This window comes from Protomyctophum parallelum, assembly GCF_964188405.1.
Source record: "Protomyctophum parallelum genome assembly, chromosome: 17".
Classification (NCBI taxonomy): domain Eukaryota; kingdom Metazoa; phylum Chordata; class Actinopteri; order Myctophiformes; family Myctophidae; genus Protomyctophum; species Protomyctophum parallelum.
The window spans coordinates 26,605,664-26,617,427 of NC_139719.1; the positions used below are offsets into that span (position 1 = coordinate 26,605,664).

The window sequence follows — 11,764 nt, forward strand, 5'->3', positions numbered from 1 at the left end:
TTGATGCCCTTGTCACAGGTTGCAGATAGATCATTCCTGGAATCTACCCCGTTTAAAATTGTGCTGGATAAATTTACAAGCTTAGGTATAGTGGTAACGAGCAAATTGAATCAGTTATTGAAATTAAACTGGGAGAAAAAGATTAAGCAATTAGAGAAAAATATAGAATTCTGGAGCACTTTGCCTATTTCAATGGCCGGGCGCATAAATGCTATAAAAATGGTGACTCTTCCTAGATTCTTATATATATTCCAGTCAATTCCAATAAGTATCCCTCAATATTATTTCAAAAAACTGGACTCTATCATTTCATCCTTTATCTGGTTTGGTAAAACACCTAGAATAGCCAGGCCACATCTATGCAAAAGTAAGAACAAAGGTGGGTTTGGACTTCCTCAATTCAGGTTATACTATATGGCGGCCCACTTAAACTTTATATATCTATGGTATGACTGCTATCCTGGATGTAACCTGGAAAATTTGCCTGCATGGCTTAATATCGAGCATTCATCCTGTTCTGGGTCGTGTCTTCCTGCTTTACTTAATAGCCCTATTAAGATCAAGGAAAGTACTTATGGACATAACCCCATAATTCAAAATTCTCTGAAAATATGGTCCCAGATCTTAGCATTGACAAAGGCTCCTAAAATATATTTGGATTCTCCTATATGTTCCAACCCGGCTTTTCAGCCGGGACTGGCGGACCCGGTTTTTATGTCATGGAAGGAGAAATGTATTGTGAACCTACGAAATGTATACTTTAATCAAGGTCGTGGTAAAGGTTATCTTTCCTCTTTTCAACAGTTACGAGAATCCTTCCAGCTACCATCATCACATTTCTTCCGATACTTGCAATTGAGACATTTTCTTAGAACGCATATCCCACAGTATGAACAACAACCCAGTCATCCAGTCTTGGACAGTTTCTTCAACACTGAGCCCTTTGAAAAAGGTGCAGTCTCTCAATTCTATGACACCTTAATGGCCGTGGTTAACCCATCCTCAAGCTTGTTTAAGGACAATTGGCAAAGAGAATTGGGCATAGAGATTTCAGATGGAGTATGGGAGGATTGTATCACCAACATTCACCATAGCTCTATCAATGTTAGGCACTCTCTGATTCAATTTAAGATTGTTCATAGGCTGCACTATTCCCCAACTAAATTAAACAAAATCTTTAAAGATTCATCTCCCATGTGTGGAAAGTGTTTAACAGAACAAGGGACTTTGTCTCATCAGTTTCTTCTATGTCGTAAATTGCAACGTTTCTGGAATGAAATTTTTGATTTCTTGGCTAAAGCTTATAAAAGGGACTTCCCCCCGGCACCTCTAGTTGCACTCTTCGGAGTGGTGGAACCAGATCAAGTCCAAAACAAATACGAGGTACAGGCCATCTCGCTCGCTACACTGCTAGCTAGGAAGTTAATACTACAAGCCTGGAAATCGGATAAACCTCCGACAGTTGACATGTGGCTAAGGGAGCTGGGAGGAGTGCTACATTTGGAGAAAATTAGATTTACCTTGTCAAAAAGGGAACACCTTTATCTAAAAACCTGGTCGCCCATTATTGAGATGCTTGTTGCATTGGACTGAAGTGATGGAATTCAATGTTGTTCTGCCCCGTAATGTCATCTAATTAATGTACCTATGAATGTTTGACATGTGTATATTGTATGTATGTTTATATTGTCTATGAGGGTACACATGTATGCATTTGTCTTACTTTCCATATCAGAAATGTTTTTTAGACTTGATTGTGATGTTGTTTCTGTCCTCGGAGTGCCGTGTTGTCATCAGCCTTGTCAGTTATTATTTTATTGTTTTTGTCTTTTTCTTTGAGTTATGTTTTGTCTCTTTTTATTGTAAGTCTTGTTTGTATGTCTTTTGCTATTTTTTGTCCGATCTGTAATTTTCTGATGAATCATTATTGAAATGCCTTTATGCCAAAAATCATAATAAACAGATGTTTTAAAAAAAAAGAAATCATTTTAGAAACAGTGTAGGTGAAAAGCAAAGCTTTTGCACACCTACAGGCGACAGGTGCGTAGGCAAAATACTGTATTTCTTGTACTACCATCTATATATTATTAACATACATCTTAAAAGCGTTACCACAGCACTCAATAATTACTTCACCAGAGCCTGTTGGCACTGAATAAAGATAACATGGTCAGCAGCAACCACTTCCTTTTCTCAGTGTCTCATCATGTGTTATGTGTTCATCTCTTTCAGAGACTCATGAAACTGTCAGCTTTCTGTTACATTGCAGTAATAAAAATCTGAAAATCTGAAATCTGAGTCAAGGAATTCGCATGTCTGAATGACTGTTGGTAGGGTGTTCCACATTTTGGTGGCATATAAGAGCGAAATTAATTTAGTCCCTCGTTTGTGCAGAATCTGGGTTGCACATGTGGTTTGTTGAACTCCCTCTGGTGTTGTGGGTGTGGACTTCGTTGACATTAAGGAAGTATTTATTGCTGTAGGCTATGCACTGGACAAATATGCATATTATTTAAATAAACTAGAAATACCAGGAAATGACAGAGGGAGAAATCTACTTTTAACTACCACCCGACAAGAGTTTATGTTGCCCAGTAAGACTTAGGGTTGCCACCCGTCCCTTAAAATACAGAATCGTCCCTTATTTGAGAATTAAATGATGCGTCCCTTATTGAACCAATAAGGAACGCAGTTTGTTCCTTATTTTCCTAAATAGCCCCTACACGTCAACACTGAATTTAACAATATAGGCCGTGTTGGGACCCATGAAAAAGTGCTTAGAAAATGAGTTTCGTTCCCATGTCAAGCGAACTACGCATTCAATGCATTTTTTCATAGATAATACCCTTCTAGACTTTGGGTAAAAAGTTCTACTCATAAAAACCTGCTTTTTTTTTTTTATAGCCATAAATGTATAAACAGTTTATAACCAAAAAACGAAAATCGTGTGCTGCTGTTTTTGCTTGTAAAATGTGTTTTTGGCAACAATTTTTTTTTCTCAAATGTCAAATGCATATACATAACATCTGACATAAGTATTGGTGCCTTTAGTTTACTCATATGTGAATTTATATCATGAAATGTAGCATATTTGTTAAAGAATATGCTTCAACTTAAGTGTTTGCCACACAGTACAATGAAACCTACACAGTAAATTGTGTCAAGAGCTTATGTTTCATACATAGAAAATGTCTCATCCTAATGTGTAATGAAAGGTAGAAAAGAAAATCAGGGCACCTTGGACCAACATGGCAGAAAATCTATCAAAATGTTACCACGCCCCCTAAATTGGAATAATGCAACAAATGGACAAGACTAAGAATTAAAGTAGTAGAGGTCAGAATGATTACAAGATATGGTATGAAACATTTATTTATTTACAAGTGGGTCACAGCAAAGGGTCACAGCATCTGTCATCTGTACATCCACCCCCCCGGCCAAGGAAATATATGAAAATTGAAAATACAAAATAACATACAAATGCATAATAATTGTTGAAAAAAAAAAGTAGTAGGCCTACATGGTAACATGTTGGGTTACTCATCCCTATCACTTTCATCAGAGTCATCATCCCATGTAGGCCTACCTCTTTCTTCTGTTTCCTTTGACACATTTTCACAGTCCTGGCAGTGACATAAATCAGTGCAAAACAGTTTTGCAGACATACATGAACATCTTTCAGTCTCACATTTGCTTTTTTTGCAATTACAGTGGACTACCTGCAACACCCTATCAGGGGCAGGATTTCTAGTCATCCATTGTACTGTTAACTCCCCATCCTCCATGACCCATCCACTGCCAATGGGTGAAGGAGCACACATCCTACTAGTCAGAGAACGTCTCATCACTGCTGCTTGGTAGTTTGCCCTTTTGCAATGTTGGTGGAGAGCATCACTTGTTGGGGGAATGTACAGTTCTGGCAAAGCTGATGATGCTGTACAGAATGATTTGTACCTTGCATCATTCACGTTTTTGGCAGATGATTGGCCATACAGGTAGCACACATATTTGCTCAGTGTGTTGAAAGTTGACTGGTCAAGGTTAAAACTGCTGCCAAGATGAACCTGCTTGGCTTACCTCAGTTGACTCAAAGAATGCCAAAGAGGTAACCTAAAAGTTCCTCAGACAGATTGAGGCGCAGCTTCCTCAGTGTAAGCAGAAGTCTCTGAGTATCACTAAGTGACTGTTTTGCAGGAGGTGGTAAACTTGGTGACACAAAATTGAACAACAACATGAAAGTCCTGTGAAGAATTTCATTTTGCTGTCATCAAATTCTGAAGGATCAAGAGTACGATGTTTCAACTCACTTTCTAATTTGTTGACTTTATCCCTAAGTGATTGACATTCAGCATTTAAAGATTTAATCTGTTCATGTAATGAGGCAATGTCATTTTGTGTTTCCTCTGTCTGGACCCCAATGCCTGGGACTTCAACAACAGTCTGTACCTCTGCTGTACTTCGATCAGTGATGGAGGTGAAACCAAATAACCTTGGCACGTAGTCAGGATGTAGAGGATCATCACTCTTTTCCCCTTAAATAACAAAAACAACAAAAACATTTACTAGAAATATGATATTAATTTGTTTACATATATGGGGTGTTTTCACATATGTCCTGTTTCAGACATCAGCCTCAAAACAAACTCATCCGGGACGGGGCTGCCAAATCATTGTGAGATTATTTTTTTACATTAACCACTGGAACAATAGCATCCCTATTCTGGAGGGAACATTTGCAGAAAATAGCAGATCTACAAGCTCACAACATTGTTGGTGTAGAGCAGGGGTAGGCAGCTTTAACCACGGGTGCTAAGGGTGACCACTGGCACACACTGGAAATGCCAGTGTCTCACTCTAATGCCAGTCTGGCATTAGAGTGAGAGAGGATTAGCCTGCATGTCTGTAACTGTGTACAAATGGAACCAATGGACCCCAAATGGACCCTTCTTAGGAACCAAATGGACCTTACAGGTCTGTAACTCTGAGAGATGGAACCAAATGGACCCTTACAGCCTGAGTGTACAAATGGACACATGCAGGTCTGTAACTCTGACACTATGGGTCCATTTGGTTCCATTCGTACACTCTCAGAGTAAGTCCATTTGTGCAATAACAATCAAACGTTATGTGGGTCCTTGAAAAAAACAAACAAAAAAAGTTTGATATTAAACCACTGTAGTGGTTATCAGTGGACTCTTAATGTGTCATATAAATCAGTGTCATACGATATTCTGAGGGAAACCATGGAGACTTAACATTCAGTAACTGCAGGGTGTGTTGATCAATAAGAACATTAACATTAAAGTCTTTCCACGGACTCACGTAACATGTTGATGAGTAATTACTCCTGACCAGATCTCTTTCCGGGTAACGGACTATGTTAATCCACTTCTTGGTCCACAAGAAGAGAACTCCGTTAGGTTCGTTTAAAACGGGACATTGTGTGAAAAGGCCCTTTTACATTGAACGTATGGTTTTACAAAAAAAGCAACATACCTGACACAAAGTGAAAGTGGCACCCCCAAATCCATGTAGCCCTGAAACATGACTACATCGGCGAAGTGCAGCGATCCATTTACTTCTTTTTTCTTTACATTTCGGCAGTCTGTAAAAGGATAGCTCCGAGTTCTTTTTTAATCTGTTTGTACAGTCAATCGCACAACGGCTCTTTCCCATTTTCCCAGTTTAGAGAATGAAAACAGCGTCGCAACAGTGAGTTGCTAGGTTGCTATGGACAACAAAAAGTTCTTCCGCATACGAAGACGTTACGTGCATACTCAAGGGAATAAAGCGGCTACGCGATTGGTCCACGTGACCAAAACCACACCACTCCCCTTGCACATATTATTACGCCTTGTAAGAAATAGTCCCGTTTTAGATCGCGGATTATAAAATAACTGCAGCGTCGGACGAGTAGAACTTTTTTATTTAGACTGTCTACCTATAAATCTCTTTTATGGAGAAAAAATTGTGTAGTCCCCCTTCCGTGGGAACGGACCTGAACGAAAAGGGACCTCACAACACGGCCTAATAATGAACAAAACAAAACACAGGAAATATTAAAGTCAGCACAATTGTTCTAGTGGGAGGCACACACTACCTAAAGTAGCCTAAACCAGTGGTTCCCAAAGTGAGGTCCGGGGACCCCCAGGGGTCCTTGAGGGAGTTCCAGGGGGTCCCCAGCTAAATTATAGTTTGGAACCAAATGGACCATCAGAGTTAAATTAACATTGATTTTACAATATGAATTCGGGGTCCCAGAGATAGAAATGCCATTAAATGTCTGTATACTAATGCATGTCAAACTGGTACTTGAAATTAAAAAGGTTGAGAATCACTGTGTAAAAATCTTCTCTTATGGGGGTCGCTGGCATATATTTTATAATGGGCTGCTGTTATGCTCATTTGGAAAACAAAATTCTACTTCAAAAGTTGTGGATAGCATACCATAAACAATAAGTTGAAGGGAAACTTCAACTTATTGCTTCGACGTATTGCTTCGACGTATTGCTTCGACGTATTGCTTCAACGTATTGCTTCAACATATTGCTTCAACTTATTGCTTCAACGTATTGCTTCAACGTATTGCTTCAACTTATTGCTTCAACGTATTGCTTCAACGTATTGCTTCAACATATTGCTTCAACTTATTGCCGGCCTTGCCGCACACGCCTGCGCCGCGGCAGGCGTAAAGAGTGTCCCTTATTTCAAGATCTCAAAGGTGGCAACCCTAGTAAGACTACGGTCATTAGTATTGACGTTAAGCCGTGTATACTTACTGTATGTTCAACAACATAGCCATGCAAAGTAACATTGACAGCTATGAGGTAGCGAAAGCTTGACCTGCATAGCAAGTTAGCAACTATTTGTATTGGCATTGAACATGCTTTTTGGGGTGGGATTTAGCGTTCATTCATTCATTCACATTCATACACTGATGGTGGCGGAAACCATGCAAGGCACCAACCAGCACATCAGGAGCAATTAGGGGTTTGGTGTCTTGCTCAAGGACACTTCGACACTAAGGCCCAATCCCAATTCCTTTATCCCCCTAGGAATTGGAACGTCCCTAAATATTGAACGTCCCTTGTAGATATTGATATACAACCTGTTCTCAGAAAATAGCTGATCTGCAAGCTCACTACAGGCCAGTGGTCCCCAAACTTTGATGGCATTTCTGTCTCTAGGACCCCCAATTTATATTCTAAAATCAATGTTAATTAACTCTGAGAGTGTACAAACTATCATTTAGCCCATAACCCACTTTGGAAACTACTTTCCATTTGATTTAAACTGTAGAGATGGAACGTAAATATAACATTGCTGTGGTTATGATGAAATAAATATATTGTAATTTTGTCTCATGTTGGTATCCCACCATGCAGAATGTAATTCAGCTACTGTAGATATAGCTCATTCTGACACCTGCTCAACAGTTGTACCTGATTAATTGATTATTGTATTAACAGTTTGTATAGCATGGGTACAGATATATATACAGGGTTAGAAAAAGGAAAAACTATTTACAGTATAGAAAGAAGGGGCTGTGGTCACTGTTCATTGTTTTTAATATCATTAAGAACAGAGTAATTTTCTATCAATGAAAATGCCATCGTGATTCATCTACATCCAATGTACAGTCTGCACAGCAGCTTGCAATCTGTTCCGTAGCTGGTTTGCCTGGGGAAAAAAACACCATTGCTAATTAGTTATGTAAGTTTTGCAACTTGTGGGGATTAGCTTAACATTGGTCATGATAAAACCATAGCTATCACTGCAGCGAGTAGCCAACGTTATGCAGTGACAGCATTATGTAGGTACAGTAGGCTATTTCACGGCTTTTAAGAGCTCCAAAACAGCAGCATGTTGACATATCGTGGTCTGGGGGGTCGGACTGATGCCTGCTAATAATCTAGCTTGCATCCGAGTTGTATCACCGGCGCACTAGCGATAAATAAAAAAGAATAAAGTGCTGATGCGGCGCCAAATGAATGGGTAACGTTGTATGAATGCAACGCCGTATCATATTGTTAGTTCACGTGAGGTAACGTTAACCTTTGCTAGAGATTGCGATGTTTTTGGCGATGCAGATTGTTAATACATTCAAATAATATTGGTTATTATAATATTTTTCCATAATAAAGGACATAAAAGGCTTCTTACCTCGTCCGCCTTTCAGCCCTCAGTGATGTTGCTCCGTTTGAAGTCCCGTCGAGATATCCCTTCAAACGAAGGGGATTCTACCCCTCGCCCTCGGCCCTACCCCTCGATCCAGATAACCCTTCCCCCTCACGTGAACGCACATAAGCAAGGGCAAGGGCTAAGGGCCAGGACGAAGGGGGGAATTGGGATTGAGCCTAACTCTGGGGGAGCCCGGATTCGATCTAACAACCTTGTGGTTCCCATCCAGCCACTCTATCCCTGAGCCACCGCTGCCACATATGGGTGATCTCGGTGTCAAATAGGTAGATTTTTATGATGCATAATGGTAATGAATATGGTGTGACTCTGGTACTGACTCTATGGTAAATGGTGCATTGCAGAGATTGAGATCATCAGAGGAGGCCCTCCTACAGAGGAGGCCCACCTACAGTACTGGGTGACCAGGCTTTTGCCAAATGGATGGGCGTAAACGTATGTGCAAATCATACCCTCTGTGAATGTGTGTTTCTCTCTCATTTCTCCATTTACAACAGCTGTAGCTATATTATTCACTGTGAATAGGAAGCAGAAAGGAGTTGCTCATCAGGAGAGGATGGGTCATCACGCTTTGCCTTGTGTGATCCTTTGTGAGTATATTAATATCATTAAGTCTATTGAACTAGTTTTTGTTGCCGTCTGCAAGGTTTTTGATATTTCTTTCTTTATAAATCAATGAACACCCTATACATCAACTCAAACTAGCTGCCAAGCCAGCTAAATACACCCACTTAGTCATCTGTTTTTTTTATTTTTTTTGTTCATAAATTAAATTAAATTAAAATTAAAAGGGCTTCAACAAAAACCTCCTAACTCCACTTGAGCTGGAGTTTGGAGTTACATGGTTTCTTCCAGACAGCGCAATATCAACTATTTCAATTAAGATGTAGTGGCTGTACTTAAAGGACAACTTTAGTTTTTTTCAACCAAGGTTCATGTTTTAGGTTGTTATTAGAGAAAGTAAAAGATGAGTGTTATTTTTTTTCCATTTGCTGCTTTCTTTCGTTTTAGGGATTTTAGCTGTTTTAGGGGTTTATTACGACTATAGTAAATAATTAAAAACGAAATAGCTATAAAATGTTGTAAAAAAATACATATTTAGCCCCATGCTGGAATGCCCCTGCCCCCCCCCCCCCCCCTGTCAAAAACAGCTAAAATCCATAAAACGAAAGAAAGCAGCAAATGAAAAGAAAAGAACACTCATCTTTTACTTTCTCTGATAACAACCTAAAACATGAACCTTGGTTGAAAAAAACTAAAGTTGTCCTTTAAAATGTGATCAAGTTGAGCTGAGTTTGTACTTTGTATACAGTAAGTAAAGCATGTATTTTGTTTTATGCAACAGCTTTTCATCAACTGGGATTTTAGATTATGTTTAGACAGATGTGTGTAGACAGTTTGGTGCAGATTGCTCAAACAAAATCCTAAGATTTCATTGTATAATTCAAAATGTTGGAATAATTATGATGCAGAACTGTAAAAATGACAATTCTACAGGTCAAATGGGGCATGATTTATGCCTGTTCAAATCTTCCGTTTTCAATCAAAAATGTCAGTGCGAACTGACAATAAAGAAGCCTATTATCATATGTTGATACTTCCCCATCCATCCTTCCTCTTCAACGTCTCCCTTTTGACTGATACCTTTCCATTTAAACTCTAGATGGGCATGCCCCAAAGTTATTAGTGCAGCCGCACCCAGCAGCCGCACCCAGCAGCCTAGAGTTCTCAACAGGCCCTAAAATGAAGGCACGGCCCTACATGGGCCCTCATCAAACCCTGTACACTCAAGACACTGCCCCCTTAGATCTCCATATTGAGATTCATTCCATATGTTGATCTGACCTCATCAAACCCTGTACACTCAGGTACAGAAGCAAGGTCGCTTCTCACCCTCAGGCGACTTCTTCTTCTTCTTGTTCGTCCATCAGAGTTGATGATGACCATGGCACGTCTCAATTCGTTGACTTTTGGTGGCAAACAGGACAGGTCAGAGATGATGCAGAGTAAAGTTCTCAACAGGCCCAAACATTATGGCCCGGCCCGACCCTACCCTAACTGGGTGGGCCCGAGGCTCGGCCCTACCCTAAAAATTGCCATAATGTTAAGCCCGAAGCCCGACAAAAGCCCGACAGGAAAAAAAGAGAGAGAGAAAAAAGCAGCACTAAATAGCAGCGGCGCCGTGTTTCAGTGTGAAAGTGAGAACGGAGATCAACGGATTTATCGAAATAAAGGATGTATGTAACTCACGTTAGAATAGGCTATTAATGTTCCATAACTTCCATTTCCAATCATTCTAATGGATTCCATACAGTGGTGGTGGTGACTGGTGAGTAAACACGAATAGCAGCTGCAGCTCCCTCCCTTAGTTTCCTCTGAAGTGAAGTTGCTTTACGTGTAGCTAAGTTATATATCACTGGATCGTTTGGTGACGTTGATTAATAATTAGGTTTTATTCATCGCAGCCAGCTGGGTTAACGAGACTCAGTGCAACATGACGAAAACCTGACGCTTCTTCAGCTGTGATAATCTGATTGATTTTGTAAAATATTTAAGCATATGGCAACTTGGCAAGTTAACTGGTGGTTAGTAGCTCGTTTGGTGCGCAAACCAGAGGGAAACCAGCGGTAGCAAGCAAGTCTCTCACCGTCCACTGTTCTCTACTGCCTGCGCGCGGGGCAGCTGCAATGCTGCTCTGGCCTCGTACACACATGCTGGACTGACATGATCTGTTCTGTCTGTTTCATGGCCGCCTCATTCTCAATGCTTTTCCAATGGAAGTCACATGGTTTGACATGTGTGTACGAGGCCTCCGAGTCTGAAATGCCAGTGCGATGCGACCCCCGTCTCCAGTCCTCCTGTCACAAGTGAATCCCCTAGCGCAGCCCTCTTCATAATAAATACATACACGTATACACAATCACATTACACAAATAACAGAATTGCTATTTTTATTATAATAACACTTAAAAAAAAAAAAAGAAAAAAAAGAATAAAATTGCGGAAAATCACAGAGCCCGAGGCTCGGCCCAGCCCGACTAATTAGCATATTTTTTGGGCCCGGCCCGGCCCTAAAACGTCGGGTCGGGTCGGGCTTGGTCGGGCCTGGTCGGGTTCGGGCAGAGTTTGAGAACTTTAATGCAGAGCCCTGAGGGGCAGGCACAGTTTCTTTCTTGGCTTTGCGCTGTTGTCTCTTCAACATGACATAAGATATTCTGCTGTTCTCACAGAGAACGGCACCCTCCTGGACGTTTCTTCTCCAGGCCGGCTGTGTGTTCCCAGTGGTTCAGGTTGATCTTAAAGTTATTGTATGTTACTTTAATGAGCTGTTCTTCCTTGTTTTCAGTGTTCCAAGCTGCATTTGCTTTTAACATTGATCCTGTGGTTTGGAAACCCTTGAGATCACCTGTTGATGGATTTGGATACAAGGTGGTTCAAAGACAATCAAGGTCTGTGACTGAACTCAAGTCTAAACAGTCATTAATTGCCACTGGATAAGTTTAATGACATTTCTATTTCTGGGTGTATTAAATATTTTGTTAACACTTTTCAGCTTACTGGTCAG

At 40.4% G+C, this 11,764-nt stretch overlaps 1 protein-coding gene across 1 annotated transcript in view; it reads left to right on the forward strand.

Moving 5' to 3' along the window:
* Positions 1-8,694: 8,694 nt before the first annotated feature.
* The window catches only part of LOC310874676 (integrin alpha-M-like), a 25,126-nt gene continuing 22,056 nt past the window's right edge, over positions 8,695-11,764 (forward strand). Inside the window, exons 1-3 of the mRNA XM_083787538.1 lie at positions 8,695-8,789; positions 11,546-11,648; positions 11,753-11,759. Coding sequence (XP_083643664.1) covers positions 8,756-8,789; positions 11,546-11,648; positions 11,753-11,759 — 144 coding nt within the window. The 5' untranslated portion in view covers positions 8,695-8,755. The remainder of the gene's footprint in view (positions 8,790-11,545; positions 11,649-11,752; positions 11,760-11,764) is intronic.